The 27,303-nt window shown below is 43.1% G+C and overlaps 1 protein-coding gene across 2 annotated transcripts; it reads left to right on the top strand.

Moving 5' to 3' along the window:
* Positions 1 to 141: 141 nt before the first annotated feature.
* On the top strand, positions 142 to 25,337 carry frmpd1b (FERM and PDZ domain containing 1b). 2 transcript variants are annotated; one of them, XM_046405466.1, is made up of 17 exons: positions 142 to 344; positions 7,292 to 7,442; positions 9,664 to 9,774; positions 11,108 to 11,280; positions 12,655 to 12,757; positions 13,518 to 13,563; positions 13,906 to 14,010; positions 14,188 to 14,283; positions 16,075 to 16,200; positions 16,399 to 16,518; positions 16,991 to 17,124; positions 18,622 to 18,748; positions 19,130 to 19,222; positions 19,364 to 19,546; positions 19,900 to 20,047; positions 20,336 to 21,304; positions 21,538 to 25,337. In XM_046405466.1, the coding sequence occupies exons 3-17, from the start codon at positions 9,668 to 9,670 to the stop codon at positions 24,123 to 24,125; spliced, it is 5,118 nt and encodes a 1,705-aa protein (XP_046261422.1). In that variant the 5' UTR covers positions 142 to 344; positions 7,292 to 7,442; positions 9,664 to 9,667; the 3' UTR covers positions 24,126 to 25,337. The 2 variants fall into 2 exon arrangements, with proteins under 2 accessions (XP_046261422.1, XP_046261421.1); XM_046405465.1 differs by having other exon boundaries at positions 19,900 to 20,101.
* The last annotated feature ends 1,966 nt before the right edge of the window (positions 25,338 to 27,303 follow it).

The raw sequence follows: 27,303 nt of genomic DNA, 5'->3' as shown, positions 1-27,303 counted from the left end.
TATTATGATGATGATGGATCTCACTCACTGGATAGGACTGACCTTGCGGAAGAGGGGTGGCGATCCTCATGGCAGACAGCGGAGGGCACTGACAGAGACGAACAGAGGGAGGGAGGGGGTGGGTTATTTCTGAGCTCAGGGCCGAGGATTAGAGAGCAGTCCCAGTACGATGACAGCATCCAGCATATAGCCAAACCCCCCACACATCACCATCATCAGCCCGGGTGGACGCGGATATATTTTGAGACACAAACATCGTTTCCTCATAATTTCTCTACATCATTCTTTCTGGGGAACAGCCCTCCCAGACTCCCGGTCCGTCTGTCTCCTCTTCAGACCACGAGGTGAGTTTTGTCGGTATTTCCCGGTGTTATTGTTTGATGAAGGAGCGCCCGGCTGTATGTACGGAGGCGCATGCACCTTGCATCCATTCCTGCCATTTGGACTAATATTTATCACATCGAAATGAATAATTTAACCACTGCTCGTTTTCACAACGGCCGCAGGCGATACTCTTGTCCCTGTTTGAGGGCAGCGGTGTAGAGATTTAAATCCGCTTAAAATTATAAAGGAAGCAACAAAAGACTGACCTTTTTTTCCCTTTGTTAAGCCTCCTGGTCTGACTGCCGTGGCTGCGGCCACTGATCAAACTTATCAAATATCAATTATTTTAAGGACATTTACGAAACATTCGCGAGCTATAAACACGATCGATACGTACTTTACGTACTTTAATTTCTCCTTACCCAAAACAGTCTTATTTGATAACATAAATTAGCTCTAAACAGTCAGATTTCTGAGAATTTTTGCACGAATTAATGTCATTCGTTCTGCACATACTCGCAAACACATGTTTTATGCAGTGATAGTGGAGATCCGTGCTGCCGTCTGCGCACTGAAATCACCGTCACAGGCGAGAGGTTGGGAATGAACGAACTAAATCCTGACTGATCAGGGGGATGCCATCAGTCTGGGTAGTAAAACACGCACATTGTGAATGGGCGTAGGCGACGTGCAGCCACTCTGGGACGATCGCCTCTCCCTTTTTTTTCTTGGCTCACATCCTTTGGCCGCCAGCAGCGTCTTCCCTGTGCTCTTCTGTGCCGTGCCAGGCATGACAAGCGCAACACAACTAGACCGGAACAATGCGTTTTGCTGTTCTGGGGCCTTCATTTAATGCATGACATGATTTAATATGACCGCTGATTTCGGTTCCATTTAGACACGTGTGATACCCCAGCCTTCACTGCGCAGAGAGAGGGACATTACTCATTGAGTATTTTTTTTAATCAGCACTACAGAAGCCTATATGCAGCTGCTTGTGCTCCGCAGCTGATAACACATGAATGCAGTTTTAGTTCTGTGATGTGCGGCTCATGTGAAAGAGCTGTGGACGCCCCGGCGGTTTTGTGCCTTCACTCTGGTGTGCAGTTTGTGTGTAGCTGTGCTCTGCCACTCCTGCAGGCTTTTGTGCTGTGCTATGACTCAGGGATATATGCTACAACATGTGATGGGAGTTTTCTGCTCCGAGGCCAGTCCGCCAGAGGAAAAACACGACGGACAGAACTCGCACATCAGGAAAGACTTGATGCCTGGCTGCATTAGCCTCGATCTGCCCTGCTGACCGCTCCTCTGTCCCACTTACTGCAGCCAGACAGCGAGCCATCATCTCCCTCTCTCCTCCTCTTAAGTCTTAGCTCCGTGTCTCCAGGGCACACTGTGTTGTTGGGATGGTATTTTCTGCTCCAGCCCAGAGCCTTGACCAGCTGATCATTGGATTCATGATAGTTGAAGCTGTTCAGGAGTGCAGTTCATATTGTTTGAGCTAGTAGAAGCTGTTTATCAGTCAATATTGGTCTTTCTAAGTCAATTAATCCTATCAATTAATGGGTCAGGGGTTAGACTGGGGCATGATAATGGGAATGGATGCGTGGATGGATGGATGGATGGATGTATGGGTGGGCAGTATGGTCCTAGTATACAGTGTTCAGTATAGCACAGATGGATATCAGAGGTGAGAGTGTAAATGGGTGTTTTTCCTTCAAACTGTACCAGTGTCACTCCTGTCGAAGAAAAAGGAGATGTGACCTCATTGATGTGACAGCTCCATGGTGATGGCACAGTTGACTGGCAGTGGTGCCATAATGTAGGCCAACTCTATTTATGAACGTTCACTAAAACATTAATGGGATGAAAATTGGGAAGCCCAGAGTAAATCATCAGCTCTGTTTAACCAGGTTTATCCTCCTCTATTCTCTGCCGTGATGTGAAATATTAAAGTGGTATTGTAGTTATGTGTCGACTCTGTGAACTTCCAGAGCACAGAGGCCTGTTGTATGTGCTGACGGAGCGGCTGTCCTCTTATTAGTTTTACTTAAAGATAAGTCCTCTATTGTGCAGTTGTTGTTGTTTTTTTTTTGGAGGATCACTGAGTTGAAGGAAATTGGCTCAGACGACAACAGAAGACAAGCCAGACTTGTAACATCTATCATTATCTAACATCCAAAGACTTTCTTCAGACATCAATATCTTCCTCCGCCTGTGTGTGTGTGTGTGTGTGTGTGTGTCTTGCTGGCTGTCTCTCTCCAGAACCATCAGAACCATCAATAGAGATCTGTAACACAATGTTGTACACTATTAATCTTCAAAAGACCCAATATTTAATAGTGCACCGGGGAACTCGAGCCTTGCCAGGTCGCTGATGAAAGGGGAAATGAGATGAGTGGCACACAGTGAACCCTGTCTTCATAAAGCTAATGGAATGAGCTGACACACTGAATGAAAAACAGGAGATGTGATTATGTCTGGAAGACAGACAACAGAGAAACAACCAACAAAACACAACAAGCAACAGCAGACTTAAACAAGCCTCCAGGCTACTCTTTGACTACTGACTGTAATAGTGTTTATTACTTTGGAAGACTTTAAGGCATTAACAGAATTACTGCATTAAAACAACTAGACCTTTGTCGTATTCCAGCAATGTTCAAACCCAAAGAAATCTGTAATCATGGAAGTGTTTCATTTGGTGGCGTGTCAATAGGAAGTCAGACAGCTAGCTAGCCACTCTCTTGTTAGCTGTTGTTTACATTTGCCACTCGTGATAGAATATGATTATTAATTTTTTATCAGCAATGGAGGTTGTTTAACAATGAAGGCCACAACTCCTACGATCCATAACGGTGGCTATTATCTGGGACTACTGTGTGCTTAAGTGCAAGATTCATGTTTAAATTTTACACAAACAACAACAAACCAATACCACACTCCACAGAATACAATATAAAGCCTTAACTGGTTAACAACTTCCCTTAAAGCTCTATATACAACACAAGCAGCTATACAATACCAAGACTCAAGAGTCTATGCTAGCAGCTCTTGAGCTAAGCGCTTACATATGTATGCTAACATAATGATAATGCTGTGTCATGGACTTAGTTTAGCATGCTAACAACTTAAGTTTTGTCCTGATGATGATGAGCAACTAAATGAAAAGTCACCAAAGTTGTCCTGTGTATTAAATTTCATGGTGGTCTATTGTTTCAAAAACAAATTTCAACCACCTGGTAGCTACATAGCAAAAGCAAGGCATCACCATTAGGGCTTTTCCTCTGGAAACCATGAATGTCTCTACCAGTATTTTACTGGATAAGTGAAATTTTGGATCAAAATTGACTGAATTTAATCAGATGGTCACAAAAAGGCCAGCAATCCTGAGTGATGTAACACATCCTTACAGAGTAACGTGCACTGCTATTTGGATTTCTTTTGTTTTTTGATTGTTGGTTGTGGGCGAATATGCTGTCTGACAGTGTGGAGAACTGTGCTGATTAACGTCTGTCTTTAAATCTGTCTTTTTTCTGTGTTTGCCTGATAGTTTCCACATACACAAAATGAATTTTTTTCAGTCTTAGCTGGTAGACCAACTGAGTGAGAGATTATGTCCTTACAGCCATGCTGCTAATGTGGCTGAAAGTAACTTAAAACAACTGGACACTTCTGGTCATTTATGACTGTATACATAAGTGATCACTCTTTAAAATTTGGTTTTAACTGAAATGTAAAATGATATCGTAGTCCATTTTGGATTTTACATACTGATCATCCCAAACATAAAAATAAACATCTTTTTAAAGGGGGTTTTGTGAAAGGACACTGAATAACAAGATTCTTCCCTATTGAGAAGCCTTGTTATTTAACTTGTTTGTTATAGATAAGTCTGATATTAGCAAATTTAATGACATGCTTATTTTTTAACTTTTTGGGAATAGAGCAGCAGTGAAATTTTACCCACTTTCTGTACAAAATTTGTTTGATTATTTAAAAATCTGGTTTTAAATTAAATGTAATAAGATCATGAACTACATTAAACTATTTGCAGCAGAGAATAGTCTCTGATGAGTATAAATGTATTAAAGTTGGTTTTTATAACCATCCTCGCCATTTTTGTTTCTCTAGTTTTCAATGGGAATCATAATATAGATTCTAAGATATTTTCTGAAACCTCTTCATGCATTTACATGAACATAACTTGTGATGAGGGTCAACCTTTGAATTAAAAGCATAATGTGTCCAATCATCCAATCATCATACTTTTGCAAAACGAGGATAAATCTTTTTCTCTACTTGTTGTTCCTCACATTTACAGCTTTGCATTGAAATCTGAAGCGATCCAGCTGCCTCACATAAACTTAAATCACTCTCACCTCAAGCCATCCAGATATTTACGCACACACAATATTTCTTGCCAAGTGAGCTGCTGCTGGACTGAATGCTGAGCTCGGCATCCAACTTTGTTGGCGAGAACTAAGAGCCAGAATGAATTGTTGAGTCGCTGATCTAACCCCTGCTGCTGCTGCTGCCCAGCACCTCATGTGCGCAGCTGTGTCATATTCAGCCGGAAGACAGTGTGTGTGTGTGTGTGTGTGCGTGTGTGCATGTGCTTATTTGTAACTGTAGTGCCCTGGTGCTGGGTGCAGTTTTCATTTATTAGTGCAAACAGCTGATTGATGAAGACTTTTAGGCATGTATGTATGTATAGGTAACCCTCAGTCAGATTGTCCATTTGCTTGCGTTATGTTATTTAGCAGGACAGCAGCTGCATCTGGGCATTTTCTTTTCTCCCGCTATGTGTCCTAATGCAACTTCACTGGGCCCTGTCCAGGTTGGTGTGACCTGCCATGGCCCCAGTCTGATCCAGCAGTGCTAATTGGGATGTTTCCTCTCCAGCTGGCTGCACAGAAGCTGCTAGTTCAGTGCCACGTCTCCACCCCTGAGGAGAGAGAGAGAGAGAGAGAGAGAGAGAGAGGAGTACTTCTGTGAACTGCGTGTATGGTCATTCCAGGATTGAATAACTGACTATTTTGTCAGAGACAGAGAGACAGTGTGTGGGAAAATGAGCAAAGGGGTGGGGGGAGTAGTATTGTCTCAGAGAAAATGAGAGACAGACATGTAAGCAGAGGCACTGAGATGGACTTCATTACCTAACAGCACTTTGTACAAATACTCTCTATGTACAGTGAAGATTGGTGGAGGGTTGAGAAGGTAAAAGGAGGAGCGAGGGCAGAATGAGTGAAAGACCAGACAGGCTACAAGGCTGGGTGATGAGCTGTGTGTGTGTCAGGGCAGCTCGAGGACTTAAAGGACATGGCAGTGGAGGGCAGGATTCCCGATTACTATTGATTCAGTACCAGATTAGGAGCAGACTCATCGCAAGCTGGCAGACACACAGGCTTTACTGCCTTGCATCAAATGAAAATGCTGTCACGTCATTAGACAGAGGGAACAGCCTCTTCATTTAAGACACCATACTGTAGTAGAAAAGAGGAAGGATTAAACAGCGTGGCAAATCACATCACTGTTACAGGTCTGCTGTTATATTCATTCGTTTAACGACTAACCATACATCAATGTCTGCTGCGTGGCTTTGTTTGCTCTCAGTTGGTGGAGAAATGCTGCACTGATCAGCTTTTTTTCTTCTACTCAGACCCCTTTACATCTCACTGTAGATACTTTTGTTCTCTCTTTTCTTTTCCTGCAGCTTTACTCTCTTTTTGTGTTTTTTTTGCCACAGCCCTCTTCACCCTTTTTAAAATTCTCCCCCTTTCCTCCCCCCTCCAATATCCTGTCCTTTCTCTCCTTTCTTTCTCTAGACCAATTCTCTTCTCTGTATCCCTTCCCCTTTTCTCAGCCCCTCAGCCCCTCCCCTCTCCCAGCCTTCCTCACTCCCTCAACCCCCATACGTCTTTCCCATGTGTCTCTCCTCCCCTGTGCTTCGTTCTTCTTATTGCCTGTGTTGGCAAAGTGGCAGAAGGAGGCGGTCTGAGGCCTAGCTGGCTGCCTCAGCCCCATGCATTATTCATGTGCCCTGCAGTCTGTGTGGGTCTAGGTCTTCTGCTGGCTTTTCACTGGAACACATGGGCTATGTGAAAAAGCTCTGTGTGCGGGACACAGGGCCTGTTGGAAGAGCAGCACAGATGGGACTAACAATTTCTTGATTTCTGCTCCCACTTGTAGATGAAAGCCTTTGGGAGTGAGAGTTTACTTCACAGATCAACATCCCTGCATAAAATGATGGCGGTTTTGTCAGACAAGATCAAAAATGTTTATTCATTGTCTCTCAACAGCTAGGCTTTTCACAACAAAGCGTTCCTGAAGTGTGTTTTTCTTTACAAACCAGAGGCCGGCTAAGGTTTCAGCTATATCTGCCCCAGTGTTGATATGAAAGACTTGCCCTCTTTTATTATTGGCCAAGATCTCTGTCTGCCTGGCAGCATTTCCTTTCCACCACATCAAGATTCGCAGGCTGTCCTCTTTGCTTTTAGTGTGCACCCAGTAAGAACTGTTAACTGAACTGGGCGGTATGAAATTTTAATTTAGACAACCAGATTGAGATGGAGTGCCTCGTCTCCACATCATCATGAAGGAGAGAAAGAGAGAGAGAGAGAGAGAGAAAGGGAGGGAGAGAGAAAGGGAGGGAGAGAGGGAGGGAGATAGAGAGAGGGAGGGAGAGAGGGAGGGATAGCCTTGGGGACCAGAGGAGGGGCCTCTTGGAAACCACAACCGCATAGCTGGTTTGGACTCACATCTGCTTTGCTTGACACACTTGCGTGTTCACTCTGAATACATCAACAACTGGAGTATACTTCTAATACAAATACAGCTGATGCAACTCAATCAGGCTTAATAAATGGTCGTTACAGACTTCGCTCTAATTACAAACCCGTCGTGCAGTTATGCATCTTGTTTATGGGATTTGACAGGTCTCTCTAATAGCCTTTACCCTACACAGGTGGCCGCACCAGATTGGGATTGGCCCTAATGATCACAAGGACCCCCCTCCACCTTTTTTCAGCCAATCCTGGAGGGGCTGCAGAGCTGATGTCTCAGAGGGCGAGAGCGTATTTGTGTTCTGGTGCTCTGAAAAGACAAGCCACATCACGGTGAGTCACACTCTCACAGTCTTTAGTTAAAATGTAGGGCATTGTGGTGCTTTCTTAAAATGTGCAGACAACACTGAATCTCTTGAATGTGTTGGTATCCTGAGGATTGAATTCATGTTGAAGCTCACCACAAGTGTTTGTTTAGAAAAATAGTCCTTTCAAGGGTTGAGACATGTACAATAATATACACTCCACATGTTTGTTTGCCATTACACCTGCTTGACTGTCTGCCTTCGTGAGGTTATAAAGGTGTGCTTTTGGGACTGAGGAGAGGGAGCCCCTTGTGCTTGGATGTGGCTTTATATTAAAAAAATGCCTGGCTGCTGCTGCCCAGAGAGACTGTCATGTGAGACGACTACCTGACTCGGCAAGGACAGTGAGGATGAGAGAGAGACAGAGAGAGAGAGAGAGAGAGAGGAGAAAATAAAAGACAGAAGAGAGAAAGAAGGAGAATGACAGCAAAAACACCACCTGACTCAGCACTGATTGCAGCACTATGACACATACAACACACACATGCACACACATGCACATATATGCACATGCAGGTATGCTGCATATTCAGTGCAAGCAGGTGTGTATTGGTGGTCCAAACACGTTTTGCAATCACAGAAAAAACACAGATTGACGTGTCCATTCTGTCTCAATGATCGAACTCTTCCCTGTACGCAGATGTCAGCTATTTAGCCTTATCCATCTCTCCTCATCCACTTCAGTCTGCTTCAATCCGGATCAGCTGGGGTGCTAAAGTGACACCCTGACCAGCGTGGGCCCGTGTAGAATGCAGTCCTCTAATCCAGACTTACACTGCTACTGAGAGGGACTAGTTGTCACTGGCCTACAATCAGTGATCATTTTTAACATAAATGGGCAGGAATGCTGCTTTTAGCTGCTGATAAAAAAAGAACTAATTAATTTTGTATGCTATCTTATGAATACGACTTTACTCACAGCAGTATTGCTTAACATACTCTATTGATTGCAATGAATGTGCATTGTTTCCTCCTTAACGCAACAGTTAAAGCACAGTGGGGTTATTGTGATGGAATAATTTTGTTCTTTTGGATAAAGGTATGTTTTAAAATGCCTCATACAAGTGTGGCAAACAGCCAGAAAATTGTTGGGATTCTTTTAAGAAGTTTCCTCCATATTTCAGAGAGCTGATCAAACTAAGCTCTCTGCAGCTGGCTGCCAAGACCAAGGTATGGATCATTAGGTTTCAGAAGCACATTCATCATTGTTAGCCATATTGATCAGGTCTAAGATGGGTTTTCTTCCCTTCTGTGCTGAAGTTTCTCTCCCTTAACGGTGCCTCATGAGGTCAAACAGTCTGATTCAGTCGTGAACAGCAGGTGAAGTGTATCAGAAGACAGGGACAAAACACTATCTGCTAACAACAAAAACACAAAGGAAACTTGTTTCACCGGAATGTTGTAAACAGCTTCTTCAAATAAAGACACACTGAAATCTGCAACAAACCCCTGCACTCACAGAATTTGGTGTCTGCTACATCTAACCCCTACATCTGATACAGCATCCCTTATGGACTGTGTTTTCAGCAACAGATAATAAACCCTGTCAAGGAATTATCAGAGGTTCCACAACCTCAGCGCCAGCATGCCGAGTGGCTGACAGAAACAAAAGACAGCTGAGGGGAGTCGTAAGTCTTCAGATTTGGTCAGGATTCAGTGCTGACCAGTTTTTCCTCCCCGGGGTTCGACAGGGCCTCTTCAATTCTTCATTATGTCCCCAACACTTTCCTGTTTAAAGGGCAGGCTTAGCAGAAAGTGCACAGCTGCTGAGCTGTAGCTAACATGCAGACTGGAGCATATTTATGTTGAACTTTGTGAATCCTGTTATTGTGAGAAACAGGCAATTTAGGCAAATGTGCATGTGACGTGTTGTTGTTCATGCTGACTGCACTCCACCCTCGTCTTTCTCTCTGTCTTGTTCTCAGTTCACATATCTGATTATTCATACTATTCAAGGCACGCTACATGCTCTGAATATAAAAACAGAGCAGATGAAATGCTAATTTAGCTGGAGCACAATTCCGCCGCTGAATGCACAATCTGAGAGAGGGAGCTTAACAATGAATAGCTTCTAACTAATTTTCTCTCTCCAAATCCTCTCATCTTCTTTCCACATTTCCCTTCCTCTGTATTTTGCTGGCTGGAATCATGGCTATAACTCATATCCTTCTCTTTCTTTGCGTGTTTAGATAAATGGAGGAGAATGAGCGATGTAGGAGCAGGTCTCCAGCTCGGAGGGCCAGTCGGGTGCAGCAGGTGGTGGGAACAATCATACGACGCACCCGAGAGTCGCTTAGCAGGTACAGAACGAATGAGGGTCAGGGCGAAGATCCTCTTTAAAGGTCAGCAAATGTTTGGAATTGTGAAAAGTTTGAATGAAAAATTGCTGTTATAATTTGTTCGTCCTACTTCATTCACCTTTGCTCAGTGAATTGAGTATTCCTATCCTGGTATGGACACACAGATCAGATCCCCTCCCCACACTTTGTGATGCATTACACATTGCTGAGTTCATATTCAAAACCTGACTGACCCTCTCACACACATAAACACACCCTACAGCGAGCCACAAATATGCTTTCAAGATTCCTTCGTTCTCATGTTGAGTGGTTTCCCATTCTCAGCAGAGGAGGCGGTGCAGAGAGGAAGTCCAGTAAACTCACTGTTTGTTATTCTGGATTAAAACTCTTATGACGTCACCAGCAGCTGACTTCAGGGAGACAAAGTCACTGTTTTTAAATTTAAATGTATACCCATACTGTATATTCCCAGAGTGCATTTGAGCCGATGATGTACTGTAGTTTATATGACTGTGACCTCTGATCCCTTGCTCCTGAGCTGACATTTCTGAAAAAGTGTACAGACATGACGGCGGCATGGTGGTGCAGTGGTTGGCACTGTCGCCTCATAGCAAGAGGGTTCCAGGTTCGAATCCCGGTCTGGGCCCTTCTATGTGGAGTTTGCATGTTCTCCCTGTGCCTGCGTGGGTTTTCTCCGGGTTCTCCGGCTTCCTCCCACAATACCAAAAACATGCACATTAGGTTAATTGGCTACTCTAAATTGCCCCTAGGTGTGAGTGTGAGAGTGTGTGGTTGACTGTCTTTGTGTGTTGGCCCTGCGATTGACTGACGACCAGTCCAGGGTGTACCCCGCCTCTCGCCCGTAGTCAGCTGGGATAGGCTCCAGCTCCCCCGCGACCTTGACGGATAAGCGGTATAGAAAATGGATGGATGGATGTACAGACATGACTGCTTGGTCTGTTCATCAATGTTAGCAGCGAAGCTAATAAAAACTTGTTTTTCTATTAGTTTGCTACCGCTTTGTTCGACAGTGAAATATTTCAAAAATTACTGGATGGATTGCCATCTGCAACAATTAGTCGATAAAACAATTAGAGGATTGAAAGACTGTTAATCAATTAACCATCTCAAACATTAGCTGGTCCCAGCTTCTTAAATGTAAGGTTTTGGGTTTTGCACTGCTGGTTAGGCAAAAAAATCAATTTGAAGATGTCACTTTTGGTTCTGCAGCAGCAAACTGTGTCCCCCCTGTGAGCTGCCTGAATTTATCTCTTGTTGACCACAGTGTTAAGTCTCCAGTCAGGTAACGTCTGACTCTGTTTCACCTCATCAGAGAGCGATTGCTAGGCGATGGCAGGTCACAGCGCTCCAACAGTCTATCCAATCAGAACTTCCAGGCCAAGCTGACACTGCAGATCACCAGGGACCCGGTCCTGGACAGCAGCACTGGACATGGTTTCACCCTCACCACTAATGCCCCCCTGCTGGTCAGGGACGTTGCCACAGGTACATCGGGTGTGTTTGGTAGCGATGGTGTGTGTGTCTGGGCGCCTGAGTGTGTCCTGTTTGTCTGTGTGGATGAGTGCACCTTGTTTTCCTGCTTCTTCTCCAAATGGCCACCTGCTTCATGCAACACTGCACCGCCTGCAGCAAGACAGTCACTCTCTCTCCCTCTCTTTCACTCACACACACACACACACACACACACACATTGACTCTCTCCTGGCATTCAAACTGCAAGGCATGGTGCCAGAGAAGCCACAACAGAGCCACCTGTTCACCCTTTCTAAATTCAATGACTTTTCATTTAGACAACTTTGATAGTGGAGAGAGGGAGAGAGAGAGAGATGCTGATCCATTACTTTTAGATCGATCCTGTAAAATAAGCTGATAAGTGCCCTAAGGAGGGCCCCACCTTGCCACCAGCTCCGTAATTGCTATCTGCTGCCAAAGAGAGAGAATGAGAGAGTGAGAAAAAGAAAGGTAATAACAAGATTTAATAGACAGAAGAGATGCCAGCAGGTAGACCCAGCAGGGAACAGACAACGACCAAAGTGCAAATATGACCAAAGAGAGCAAAATAATGAGTGTGAAAGTGAAAGCATGGTGGGAGACTTGGGACGCCTTTGGGTATGGGAGTCAGCAATGTCCTAGTAGTGGAGAAGTGAATGCGAGAGATAAGCAGTGCATGAGGACGAAAGTTAGAAAAAGAAAGAGGAGGGAGGAGGAAACTTGACATGGCACAAAGATCGGGATATTGGCAGAGCTAACATGAAAGCTCGACTGTGGCGGGGTGGGTTGGCTTGTCTGGCAAGAGAGAGAGAGAGAGAGAGAGAGACAATGTGTGCAAATGTAGCCTCTGCGTGTGCTCTTTGTGTGTGTGTAAGCTTGGAAAACAGAGTGGGATACTGTCAGTGGGTCAAAAATCAGGGACAGATGGGGCTTTGCCGGGCAGACAGGGTGTGTGAAAATATGTGTGCATGGACGTGTGTGTTTATGCACACGTACACTTATGTGCGCGTATGTGTGTGTTAAAGTAAGCTGAAACTGCTGTGCCTCAGTCGTGCTCTCTTGCCTGAAGACAAATGAGTATAAATAACTAGAGAAAGCAGAGCGGAGCCGAACTGGATGAGACCCAGAATAACTGCAACCTCTCACATCCTGGAGAGCTCAGCTGAACACTGTTGAGTCAGCCATGTTGAATAACCATATGTGTCACTGTGTGTGTGTGTGTGTGTGCAACGTGCATATATCTGTGTGTATATGTCCCTTTATTGGAACTGTGTGTGCAAGCCCACGTGTGCAGCTGGGTTTTTGTTTATGCAAGCGCTCACTCTTTTCATTGTGTGTGTGTGTGTGTGTGTGTGTGTCTACATGTAGGGAGTCCAGCAGATGGGATACTTTACCCAGGGGACCAAGTGCTGCAGATTAATGATATGGTGCTGGAAGATTTGAACAACGAGCAGGTTGAAAACATCTTAAGGTGAGAAGAACTGCAGACATACTTTTCAACCTATCTATCTATCTATCTATCTATCTATCTATCTATCTATCTATCTATCTATCCATCTATCTATCTATCTATCTATCTATCTATCTATCTATCTATCTATCTATCTATCTAGTAACATACAGAATCTAAAAGAATCTAAAATATGTGACTGGTGACATGACAGCTCTAGAAGGAAAAATTAATACATTAATTTTAAGATTAATGTTAATTAATGATCTATATGTAAATTTACATATCAATATAGTATAAAACTTAATTAGCCTAAAACTTAACTAATCAATAGGCCTATATTACGACCATATTTTTGATGTCAGTCAGTTGTTCTCTTAGTTTGTTAAAATAGTTTCTAATCTTTGGCATCATTTTAACTGAAATGGTGAAAAGGAAATGACTAAAATACAAGTATTTCAACTGACTTCTGTGGACTTTTGTGTGAAACCAGTTCAATTACTGGGACCTACTTTATACTACTAGTTTGTCTTGTTTGTCCAGGGACTAAATGCACTCTCATAGTTGTTTACTGTAGTGTTTTTTTTGAGTGTGTGTGTGTGTGTGTGTGTGTGTATGGTTCATGTATGAGAATGTGTGTGTGAGGGAGAAAGGATTAACAAGTTAAGAGCTAAAGGTCAGAGGAGAAAGTGTTTGACAGCAGGACAGGAAGATAATGATCTCTCTTGTGTGTGTGTGTTTGTGTGTGTGTATGTGTGTATGCGTGTGTTTTTCCTCCCAGGGACATGGAGGATTGTATCAATGTGACTATCCTGCGGCACATGACAGTGAGTACAAAGAGACATTGATGACCCAACACAAACACACACATTTATGAGTAATTACACCATGCTTCTATTAAATACTGTATCAGCTCACTGTGTGTTTTCAAACATGTGACCTTAGTCCTGCATCTTCTGACAGGATTAACTGCTTGCATATTGGTTTTAGACTGTGATCTGCAAGCCCCAACATGTGTGCTGGCTGTTTGATTACAGCTGTGGCGCTTTGGTCTTAAAGTTTGCTAGATTCAGAACTAATTTTGTCCTTGAGCTGGGCTGAGCTTGTGCGCACGTCTTAACCCACGGTCCAGCCCTTGCGTAATGTACCTGATGTACCTGTGTTTTCAGAATCCCAAGTCATCCATCATGTCGGCAGAGAAGAGAGCTCGCCTGAGGAGTAATCCTGTTAAAGTGCGCTTTGCGGAGGAGGTGGTGGTCAACGGGCACACTCAGGTGGGGATGAGCGGCGCTGTGAGCCACTGATGAATGGCTCTGATTTCTGGATCTCTCACCATTGTGATGAGTCTTTGTTTGATCTTATTTTAAAACCCATCTCTCCTACTTCATTTTTCATCATTTGATATTGATTCTAATTGAGCCACAATGATACCCCTCACTTCTCCCCATCAGGGAAACTCTCTTCTCTTCCTGCCTAATGTCCTGAAAGTCTATTTAGAGAACGGGCAGACCAAGGCCTTCAAGTTTGACAACACCACTACAGTCAAGGTATGTGTTAAACACGTGTCAGCTACTGAGTATAAGAAGAGAGATGACATTTTTACCAACAATTATAACTTATTATAATAATTTCTGGATGCTGGATATGCATATGCTGACAATGGAAATGAAAATTTGAATCACTTTTGAATCACTTTGGATCGATCTTGAATGCTGGATGGGTAATTGGAAGATAATAATACATTTATTTTATAAAGCGCTTTTCATAAAACTCAAAGACACTTTACAGTGGTTTAAAAAGACACTTACAAAACTAGGTTCAAACTATACAGAGGTTAAAACAAACAGACAAACAACAAACCGAAAAAGTAAAACACAGTAAAAAGCAAGAATTAATCACACATTAAAAGCAATTCTGAACAGGTGGGTTTTGGATTTGAACAAGGGATTTGAATTTGGGGGGGGGGGGGGGGGGGTCAGTGCAGTCTCGGATGTGAATTGGGAGGTAGTTGGAGAGGGAGGGGGCGGCAGGGGAAAAAGCTCGGTCTCCCCATGTCCGATACTTGGTGCGTGGTGGGTGGGGACAGAACGTTGCATCGGTGTAGCGAAGATTGCGGGAGGGGTTGTGGGGATTTAGCAGAGCTGTGATGTAGGGGGGTGCCTGGTTATGGAGGGCTTTAAAGGTGAAGAGGAGGACTTAAAAGTGGATGCGCTGTGGAACAGGAAGCCAGTGGAGGTTTTGGAGGATGGGGGTGATGTGGTTTGGGTTCTGGTGAGAAGGCGGGCAGCAGAGTTCTGGATATACTGTGGATGAGTTTGGATGGTGTGCTGTATAGGATGCTGTTACAGTAGTCAAGTCTGGATGTGATGAAAGCAGGGATGAGGGTTTCTGCGGTAGAGAAGGAGAGAAATGGTCGAAGATGCATCTTTTCACTGGTTAGCCCGAGAGATGGCAGCATCATTCTCGAACTGTTTACATTTTTGTCAGTACCAGTGCACTCTGTGAAAACACACCTCTATATATGGTCATTTACCATTTACCAAGCTGAATAAGCTAAATACAACTATTTTATTAGCACAACAATTAGATTAATTTAAGTATAAATAAATAGATAGATCATGGTACGTCTCCTTTATCTAATGTAATATGCAAAGTTTTACATTATCTGATGTGCTGCTCACATTGTTGTCCTCAGAAAATCTGTTCATTGACCTACATAGTTTCTCAGTATTATGAGACCAAACAGTGGATCTGCTGCAGTCATGAAAGGCTTCCTTGAAATAAGTGGGTGCATTTTGCAATCAAGCACATCACAAGTTATGGTTTGATTGCCCAAAAGGCGTGGGTAGGCTGTTCTTAGCTGTTATTATGGGGGATATTTCAAAGCATATTAATTATATAATATGCTTTCTGGAGGAGGAAGTTATGAAACATTTAAAAGTGACAAGAAGAGGCTGCAGAGACTCAGAGCCGTGTTACAATGAGAATCATGTGTTTGTTAGGAGGGACAGAACTGAATCTCGTGAGTAAGTCTGGATATCATTTCTAAGTCCAGCTGGGCATGGGCAGACTGAGAGATGTGCTGTATTCAATCATCATAATGAGATAGGAGGCAGATCTTTGGGTCAGTAAATCACCACCAGTAGGTCCAAATCTGCTGTTGTCTTTGGGAGCATTTTATTATTGTGGCAGCAGATTTTGTATGTGTATTTCAGCTCAAATTCTCAGGCCAAGGGAAAGTGAGAGAGGAATCAGATTTGACCATCTGCCATCAGCAGACTGCGATGAAACATGTTTGTCTAAGGGGGGTCTGATCTGTTGGTTTTTCACCATTCCAGGACATTGTTCTGACGCTGAAGGATAAACTGTCCATCCGGGCCATCGAGTACTTTGCCCTGGTGCTAGAGCAACAGTACAGCATCACTAAACTACTGCTGCTGCACGAAGACGAGCTCATACAGAAGGTGAAGGAAATTATAGATGCCCAAATCCACAAACATACAGTACAATATGTGTAATTTACATTAATGTAACTTTTGAGTGTAACAGTTACAGCAGACCTACTAACAGGGGAGTACAACCCAGCTAAGAATTGATGGAGTGTTGTGTTCACTTTGAAAGCATGTATACATTTTTATAATTCAGTTTCTTGTCTTGACCAGGTGGTGCAGAAAAAAGACTCTCATGACTACAGATGTCTGTTCAGGGTGTGCTTCATCCCCAGAGACCCCACAGACCTGCTGCAGGATGACCCCTCTGCCTTTGAGTACCTCTTTTTACAGGTCAGAGAAGTACTACTTTATTAGCCTCTGTCTCTACTCTGTTCTTCTCTTCTCTTAGGGACTTTCTGTTTACCAACCTCACTCAGAATCTTACTTTCTCCTTTTTCCTTACTTTCATGTGTGAAACAAGTCCACATGTTTATACAGTACCAAACACTGTCTTCAGTTACCAAATGTAGTTGTATATGTAAAGTTTAATAGATGTTGATCTGTTGATCAGCTATAAGCCTAAAAATAGAGCCAACATGAGATCCATGCATGTTATGATGCCTTATTGTTATTGCTGTGTTTGTTTTTGCTATATAAATGGCAGTCTGGGTATGGGTAATATATTAAACTTTGGCGTGGTTTATGTTGATGTGTTATACAAGTAAATACAAAACTATGATGCCTTTCAGTTGCACATTGGTGTTTTTACTGCAATGGACATGTGCATAATGTATGCATTGCGCCATGATTGTGTGTGTTCCAGAGTGTTGGGGACGTGCTGCAGGAGCGTTTTGCAGTAGAGATGAAGTGTAACACTGCACTGCGACTGGCTGCCCTGCACATGCACGAGAGACTAGATAGCTGTGGACAGACCAGGACGTCCATCAAGAGTATTACGTGAGTTATATGTGTTTGCATGTGCATGTGTGATTTTAGGCTCACATTGCGAGGAGACTGGCCTGGAGTCCAGCACTTTTCATGACAGATTTGGTGGAATTTTTGTCATCTAGAGGTTTGAGGTTGTTCTACTGCTACTACTTGATTTCATTCGTTAATTTGCGTGGGATAAGGTTGCACGCTCAGTGGCTAATCTGTTAAGTGATTGGAAAATGTTTTTTGTGTGTGCACAAGGGTGTGTATTTGTCCTGTTTACTGTGTGTGTTTCTTTTTGTGTTAATTGTGTCAATTCAATTTCCACTCTCCGTCTTTCCCTGCCTCTCTTTTTCACGGTTGACAGCTATAAATATACAAACACATTAGCACAGATCCACTTCCCAAAAGACCATCTCACTGACTTGCTGGCCACAGTCATAATATGTATTGCAGATTCAGGATTTTCTCACTTCAAATTAAACTGATGATGCAGCCATGGTTTAAGTTACACTTAAGGGGCAGTTAAAATCTGGCTGTTTGTAACATCTAGTGGTAGCTGTGGGAAAACAACATCTGCAGATCTGTCTAGGTGCATACTGTCTTTTTTTCTGTTTCTCAGTTTTCTAAAGCCCATATTTGGTTGCTCACAACATTAGCTATTTCACATCTGTATTAACCTAAAGCTTGCAAAGTCATGGTTTGTAGTGTTTGTTTAGTTAGTTTCCTGTTTTATTTTGTAGTTTTTTTTCCCCCCTTGTGTCTAGTTGAACTTTTAATTTCTTGTTTTTGTCTGTTTTCCCTCCATTTTTAATGGGATTGTTTTCACGTGTCCAGTCCCCTTTTGTCGATTTATATCTGTGTGTTTCTCTTGGTTTCTGTATGTGCTGTATATCTTAGTTTCCTTTGTAGCCCTGTGTTTGGTGTTCTTACATGTTGCTCTGCGGTTCTCTGTTCCGTGTCTCTTTGCCATCCTTAAGTGTCTGTGTTTCTGTCTACCTGAGTTTGCTGCCTTCTTTGAGTTCTAAATTGTGTCTCCAGTGTCCTCAGCGTTCTGTGCTTTCAGTATCCCCTGTGTTCTGTGAATCTGTTCCCTTGCGCCTGCTGAGTTTTTCTTTTACTTGTATCATTCGGATATTACATATAATATATGTGTATATACATATTGTAGTTCAGACCTTTTGTCCTGGACTCCCAGCCACTCTTTGTTTGTTCTAGTTTCTTCTTTGTTATTTCTATTGTAAGTTTGTAAAATATAGCAAGCATGACAAAACACAATTTTCAGTAAAATTTAGCCTGTACTTATGACTACCATTTGCTCAGATGCGTCAAAAAAATGTAAGCTAGCTAACATTAGCAGTTCCTCAGTGGGTTTGACTTTCTGAGTGCCAGGCTGCGACTCTCAAATGTTGCACCAATACCTAAATTAAATTCGTAGCACATGTGGGATACTGTGGTTCAGTTACACTCTAACTTCGACAGGCGTTGAGTTCTAATGTGCTTTTCATTTCTCCATGATGACAGGAAGGAGTTTGGCCTTGACAGCTTCATCTCTCCCACACTACTGGGCAACATGAGGGAGAAGGACCTGAGGAAAGCCATCAGCTACCACCTCAAAAAGATTCAGTCCTTGCTAGAGCCACGACAGAAGGTAGATACATACTGATGGATGAGTGGAAGGAGGCATTGATGAGAGGTGTAAAGAGGTAGTTAGAGTCTAGAATGGGCTTTAGGGTATGTTTTAGCTGACACTTAGACTGCTAATCTCTTTGAAGATTAAATTGGTATATGAAGTGACAGCAGGTTGGGAGGCAGATAGATGGTGGGTGGGAGGTTGATTAAAAAGAAAATAGGTCTGTGGCTTGGATAATGTTTCTAGAAAAATTTGTGGAGTATATTTCTCTGTAGAGAGCATTTATTCTGTGAGTCAACCAGAACATTCCCTCTGCTTTTCTTTCATTCTGTCTCTTTAATGTCTGCCTATCATGTTCACATTATTACTCTTCCCTCTTCTCCCATATCCACTGTGTAGGTAATATCTGCTACTCAGGCTCGACTGGCCTACCTCACTCAGCTGGGAGAGCTCATCTCATATGGGGGACGATCATATACAGCTACAATGATGGTGAGGGTTAAAGATCTGATGTGGTTTGACGAAATCTACCAATCTTGGACCTTTGTCACATGTCATTATTCAGCACATTTATCTGTGTCCTTGTCATTTTCTATTCTGACGCTTGCTTCTCCAACTCTCACCTACACTTAGCTTCAGGATAGGGAGGTGTTAGTCAGCCTGCTTGTAGGAGCCAAGTATGGGATGAGTCAGATCATCAACCACAAGCTCAATGTGATTTCTACACTGGTGGAGTTCAGCAGCATCAGCCGAGTGGAGTTGCTGTCGGAGTCTGACAAAGTCAGCCTACTGCGCATCTCACTGCATGACATGAAGGTATGGAAAACATTGGCTTCATGCATATGGTCATCGAAATACTGGGCTCTGGTATTCATAAACATGCAGGCATGTATACTCACACAGATACAAAAAATGTATTCTCACTCACCATACCACATTTGTGTCAAAGCTCATGGTTGAGTAAATATAGGTCAAGCATTTCTCCTCCAATACACAAACAGTATACAGCCTAAGGGAGTGTGTAGTAGCTATATGAAGATAATTCACTGGTCTCAAAGATGACTTTCTCTCTCCCTCTTTCTCCCACTCCATCGCCTTTTTTTCCCTTACCCTTTGGCTTTAATCACTGCCACTTTACCTTATCTTCTGCTATGCCCTCCACCTCTTAGCCATTTGCCTTACTGATGGACTCTCTGGCAGCCAAAGACTTAGGGTGTCTGCTGGGAGGTTACTACAAGCTCCTGGTGGATCCCAGTGTCAGTGTCTTCCGTCTGGGGCGCCCAAAAGTGAGGGTGCACCGGATTTCTGCTGAAGAAGGTGTGTGTGGGAGGTTCGCCGTAATAGAGGGCGTGTGCTATGAATCCCTATCAAGTGAGCAAAAATTGTTTCACTTTAAACAATCACTTTCTGGCTTTGACTATTTGATAGACATTTTTCAGATCACACGTTGATGCTTTGTCACCATCCAGTATGGATACAGATAGAAAATTCACTTACTTTATACCAGCATAATTTTAACTTTAAACTAATTCTGTTCTAGTAATGGACTAACAAATTGTTTTGTGATGTTTTTCTGGTATTTGTGTACTTTCCTGGTGTCATTAGGTTATGTGTCTCGCTGCTGTAGTGACTCAGATGACTCAACAGATGAGGATGACCCAATGGATTCTCAGAATTACAAACGCCCAGACCCAGCAAGTCAAGACTGGGAAGAAAGGAGGAGAGAGGAGGAAGAAAAGAGGAGAGAGGAAGAAAGAAAAGAAAGGGAGGAGCACAAAAGCAAACAGGAAGTGAAAATAATAGTGACAACAGAAGGTAAGGAAAATGAGGGTGAAGTGGAAGGAGGAGCAACAGCAAGTTGTATGCATAAATTTAGTACTATGGATGAAGAAATGAATCTGGAGACTACCTGGTACCACACTGACCCAAGGGTCACAAGCAGCTTTTCCAGCTTGTCAAGTGGCTCCTTAAGTGCTGCCCTAGAGGATTGCAGTGTTGCAACCAAAGTCCCATCTCAGCTGGATGCACGCCATGGACCACGCACTAGCGAGGATCTACCAAGCCTGGACGTCCATCAACCCTACCTCCTTGAGCCAAAACGCCACCAAGGGCCCCTGAGACCCACCAACCTCAATTACCGTGGCAATGACAATTCTTGCCTTTGCTTTGCTGAGCTCTCAAAGGCTGATTTTCTACCTAGCCCGCCTGGGGCTACTAGTGATGATGACGATGATGATGATGAGGAGGAAGAATGTGGAGTGGAGAAGCTCAGACGTATTTCTAAGATCCCCAGTTCAAGAGATTTGAGAATAATTGACAGCACACCCTTTGAAAGATCACCCATTAAAAGAAAGAAAAAAATACCTCCCAAAGTTCCAATGAGGACAAGTTCAATTCCTGGGCACAAAGCAGGACAAGCTGAGCAGCGCCTCTCCAAGGACGATGAGAGTCTATTCCTGACACCTTCACCTAACCCCAAACCATCTCTGTTTGTCAAAGAGACTGCTTCAGAGTCTGATGATGAGTTTTTTGATGCACAGGAGAGATTTACTCCCCCAGTTCCTGATTTATCAGGTTTGTTCACAGCTTGTTTGTTATGATTTTGCAAGTGAACAGGACAGTTTATCTTTAACATGTTTTTGTGGATTCACTTTGTCTATTGTGGCATGTTTGTTTGTTTTTAATGTGATGGTAACAAGTGACATCACAAAGACATTAATGTAATTTTAAAAAGTGGAGGGGGGATTTGTGTAAATCCACTCATTCCTTTCTCCTTATGTCCTTTTCTTTTGATTTGTCTCTCACAGATGCCGAGCTGGCTGACCGGCGAAATGCTAATCGGTTGAGTGGAACCTGGAATGGTCTTCCAGGTCTCCCAGGAAAAGAGCCATCCTCCCCCCTTAGTAATAAAGCTCAATTCTCTAAAATCAAGAAGGAAGTGGAGAAACCTATAGGCTCCACAAATCAACTTATCAACCAACAGCCCAGTCCACCAAAGTCTCAGAAAAAATCTGAAGTTAAGGTCAAACCACCACTGGCACCTAAGCCCCAGCTGCCTCCCAAACCCCAGATCATTCCACCCAAATCCCCCCAGCATGGGAGATCATATACCCACTGCAATGGGGATGCCTCTGGACGTCTGTCCTCTGAACTACTGGAAATGGAGCCAGACACCATGGAGTTCAAATCTGTCACATCTGGGGCAGGTGGACTCCCTCTGTCATCACCCCTGATCACAGCAGTGTGGTGTAGCAAGCAACCACCACCCATTACAACACTACAAACTGAGGAAAAGACAAAGAGGCAAGAAAACAGCTCAAAACAGTATAAAGATCGAATGGGTGAGAAAGAATTGCATATGGTTTCCAGTGACAAAGTATATGTAACTGATGAAAAGGAAACTCTTAAATTTGAGGGGAAAAGCAATGGGACTGCCCTATCCACAAAAAAGCCACCAGACCTACCCCCTATTCCTCGCTCTAATTCGGGTACAAAGCTACCCATTCCCCCTCCAGTGCCCCCCAAACCAACTTCTCCAACCAATTTCCATCCATTATCACTACCTGCTAGCTCTCCTGTTTCACCAACTGATCCAAGCAAAGGAATTTTTAAGGATACAGTCAGTCCACCAAACGGAATAAACCCATGGAGCAGTCGTAATGGCAGTGTCCAGGCAGGACCCAGGAGGGTCTCTTTGAGTCATGAAAGCCTATCACCCAAAAATACAGATGCACCTCTTACCCTTTCCACTTCCCTCACCTCAACCAACCCCAAAGGTGTAGGGTGCCTAGAAAGCAGAGAACCTGGAAGATCTGGATCAGGATCCGATTTGAGGACCAGCTCTTCCAGCTTGGGAGGCAGACTACCAGCTTCTTCCCTGAGAGGGAAGATTCAGGCTCTGCCTTGGTACATGACCCGTTCCCAGGAAATTTTGGGAACTCTGGACTATCCCTCCACTAGCTCCATCAATGGAGACACATCTGGATTTGGCTCCGGTTTGTCTGTAGCCAGTGGTTTGTCAGACTTAAATAAAACTCCTGTCAAGGACAAAGAGACTGTGACTTTAAGATATGGAGCGAAAGGGAACATTTTTGAGGATGGAGCTGAAGTTGTCATAGCCACCATCAAAGAAGCCCAGGAAGTGACTTCACACATGAAACATGCCAATGGGACAAACAGCTCCCCTTCTAATCTGAGTTTTAAAGAGAATAGCATACACCGTGGTAACGTTTCTTCAGAGCAGCCTCAATCACGGCCCCATTCAGCAGTGGGGTTGGGAGGTGTGTCCAGTATGCAAATTGGAGGTGACTCACCAACCTCGTCTCTTGCAGATAGTACTCCTCCACAACATTCCCGAGAGGCTTGTGGCTGTCGTACTGTTTACGCCAACTGTTTCAGTGGAGACACTGAAGATGGTGTAAGCTTTGATGAGGAGCTTACCGTTTACGAGTTCTCCCGCCGTACACGCCCCAAACCTGCCAGACCCGCACTTGTCCCTTCTCCTACAACACCTTCTCAAAACCCCAATATTCTGTCACTGCTCAAGGACAACCCCCGTCCACTCTCTACTTTCTCTACTGCCTCCTCTGAACTCAGTCCCCTAGTTTCATGTCCAGTTTCCCCCACAACATCACCTGGTTGTCCTCTTCGTTCACTTACCAACAAGAACTATGGTGGGTTGAAAGGAGGTTTTGCCTCTCTACGTCAAGATATAGACCAACTTCTTCAGGTTTTAGAGAGAGGAGCACTTGAACAACCCCAACAAACATCATGTCAAGACTCAAAGCAGGATATCACAGGTATAAAATTTGGGCCTGACCTAAATCACAATGGAACTGAAGGCAGCACTACCCCAGCACCCATCCCAAATTGTACTGGAACAAGCACTGCTGCCATGACAGAGGCTGAAAGGAGTCTTCTCCAGGCAGAGGCTCGACGATTGGCATCTGGGTGTCAGCGGGCCACACGTGTGGGCTGGGCCCCTGATGAAGCCCTACGTTCTTTATCCAACAGCTTCAGTGCCCTGGTACAATTGTCCGCAGCTTGCCTGCGAACAAATCCCTGCCCTGGTTGTGATATCTGCCATAATGCAAGTCTTGTCCGCAGGGATGAGGATGATGACAACCAGGAACCCATGGACAAGCTAAAGGAGATAGTGGGTCTGTATCGAGAGTTTGTTGGGGCTGTAGAGACAGCTGGAACTGGTGCTCGTGTTGGGGGTAAGAGTGGAGGCCTCCCTGGGTCTGGACAGGGTCAGGGAGAGAGTGACGGGGTGAGGCTACTAGCCAAACGCTGCACTGTGCTCATCTCCTCTGTATTCGCACTCACACAACTCTTCCGGACACGCACACTAGACACCTCAGACACACCAGGACACGTACCTCTAAACTTTTGACCTGTGAATTTTCACCCACTAATAACCCACCAACTCTAAATGTGAGACAAGAGGAAACAGCACAGAACGATCTGGTGTGTAACCCCTTTGTTCTTGTGCAGTAAGTGCCATGCACACCACAGCACACAAACTTCAAGCCACATTACACATACCCACACGGAAAACACATACACCAAAACAAAATCCCAAGCGAAGAGTGGAAACTTCATGGCTTGGCCTCTTCTTGGACGCATATGGACTATGCATTTGTATATATGAATTTTATAATTATCTTATAATTCTCTTATTTTATGATACAGTATGTGTATGTAAGTAAGGATGGATTACCCATGTATGTATTTATGTATTTATTTTTACAATATTTGCACCATGGTCTGTGATGTGCAGATCTCCAGTGGAAAAAAAAACTATGGATGTCACTGGAATTTTTATTTTTCCTTCTCTTTGAGACAGTATTATGTTAACTTTTGCTGCTTTAAAGATTTCTCCACTCCACAAGGTGTAATCTGTAAATTGTCACTTTTCAAGTTTAATATCACAGTACATTTTACTGACAAAAACTGAAAATATACAATATTACACTTGCAAAATACAGTTATTAACTGATTTGTTTTATATGTGCAGGGATTGCACGTTTTTAAGGATTTACTTTTTCAACATAACAGTTGCACATAAATGGGATACAAAACTATACCATTACAAAGCAGGGACCGCACTTTTGACTGTTACAGATTGCACCTTTTTATCAGACACATACCCTTGTGTAAAGTGTTTTTTTCTACCCCTTCCCCTGTCCTGACTGACTTTGAGTGAATGCCTCTACTCCCATTACCCAACCGTATGCAGTATTGTGACATGTAACATCTAGTTTTCATCCAAAGGACATTACATATATATTTTCTGGGAATGTGTGGATGAGGCCCGGGGAGAAAAACAAGGGACCTTTTATGTAGTTAAAAAGAAGTTTTTGACTCGGCACAAGGGTGACTGTTAAACTACGTCCAGATGTAGCAAAGATCCAAAGTCTTAAAACACTGAGCCACAACTGTTCCCCACTATGGTTTCCTCTTTTGGCACATCTTATGAATAACATACTGACTGACAGATGGACTGACTGCTATATGCTGGGGTCAGAAGTGTAGATATACATTTATACCATTGTGTCCTATTCTGTCTCTATCTAAGTTTATGGCTATGCAAACATACCCCCCCCCCCCCCCCCCCCCCCCCCATACTGTATTCTTGTTTTTTGTGCTAACATTAAAAACAACAATAGCTGCATTATGTTTGTCTGGATATAATAGGTGCTTTCTTTGTTAGGAATGTTGGCTTTTGTCTTGTTTCAGGAAATCTTACTGCATTATGGATTGCAACGTTCTGAAAAGTTGCATGGTATTAGTCAATGTAAAGAGTCCTGTCTATACTGATGTCAATGAGTTGTCAGTAAAAGGATTACATTGCACAGTTTGCTGATGTACAGTATTCACTAATCAGCTCGTGCATATCACATGATGCCAACTCATTTCATGAGCCATCCGATTTGGATTTACTTGAGCCACTTATGACAATAAAAACATAACTAAGGCAAATCAGTCAGCAGTTGCTTATACAAATATGATAAAAGGATGAGTTGAAATAGGGACTGCTTAAGTGTTCAGAGACAGCTGGTGAGGTATAGGTAGTATATTTTCTGAATTGAGGGAGATTTTGTCAAAGTGGCCATGCTTACAAGAAGACAGGTCTCTTGTGCAAGATTTCAGAGCTTCCAGATGCCATGGAGGTAATTTCCCATAGCAGTGTCCATCACGGTACTAACATCAAGACATGCTGTTTGTCTCAGGACCGTCGCAAGTCGTTCATCAAGCAGACCAAACAGGGATGAGACCGTGTCACCATTTTGTTTCTGTATGGTAAAATTGTACCAGCAGTATTTTATTTTCAGGGGACATTGTGTTCTTACATGAATGGTCACTTTTCTGTAGCCACATACAATGAAGTTGATGTATAAAGAAATGTATTGTTTGGGAATAAATTACACCTTAACAGCATTGAACATGTGGGTGTTTGGGTTTTGTCTACAGACCAGTGATTAACTAATTTCATGAACCAACCTGCAGCCTCTCTTCATACCATCACTGTACTACTAATTCTGTTAATGAGGATTACTGCTTTTTTCCCCCCATTGTTGAGTTGCTGTATTTCCACGAAGGAAGTATTCATCTATTAATGAGGGCTCCTTTCTCTTTTACTTGGTAGTGGGAATGCCTTTAAATTATTTACAGAAACCCAATTGAGTCAGAGCAGCATTCCCACTCATATTATTAAAATACATTCTTAAACAATGAATTTGAATATAAAAATGAACGATTTCACCTAATAGTTAGAAGGACATTTGTGAGGGTGGAAAGAATCTGCAAGATAACTGAGAGGCTTTGTAACTCTAGCAGCTCAGCCCTGCCTGATCCAAAGTCCCCATGTCAGATTGCCCTTAATCTGATCATTATCTGCAGTCTGACTTCTTGACACAGTAATCTAGACTATCGTACTTTGCACCATCACACACACACACACACACACACACACACACATTTTATAAATATATATATATATACATATATATATATATAAAACACATGGCCTGAGAGTGTTGTGCAAAAGATGGGTCAAGCTACACAGTGTATTTGAGTGTCTGGTCCATCTTTCATTAAGATTAAGTGTTATGTTTGTTTAGCTTGACAGCAATACATCATTGTAATGGCAATGTTTGCATGATTGATTACAAACAAGGGATTACAGCATATATTTGGTCAAGCGCAGGTCAGAAAGGTATGTTATTGTGAAGTATTAGTCACAGAGAGGACTGGCACAAAGGTCATAAGACACAAGGAGACAATTCTGTTTCATAATGTATGGGTGTGTATTTCACACAAGTGAAACAAGATTTGTCATATTTTTGGTGAATTGAGCTAAAACAAATTTATCATCACAACTACAAACATAACAGACTTACTTGCTGTGGAAACTTACTTACTGGATTTAAATACTTCATTTGACTGCAGCCACTTTCATAGTAATTTGGTGACGTGTGCTTCAGGAAGGTTGCATTTATAAACAGCATTATTTCATGTAAGTGAGGGTGTCCCACTTCCAAACTGTAATTCATAGTTGAAAACCAAGA

The sequence above is a fragment of the Scatophagus argus genome, chromosome 12, assembly GCF_020382885.2.
Source record: "Scatophagus argus isolate fScaArg1 chromosome 12, fScaArg1.pri, whole genome shotgun sequence".
In the NCBI taxonomy this organism is placed as follows: domain Eukaryota; kingdom Metazoa; phylum Chordata; class Actinopteri; family Scatophagidae; genus Scatophagus; species Scatophagus argus.
Note: the sequence above shows the minus strand (reverse complement) of the source record. Positions and strands in the feature narration are given on the sequence as shown.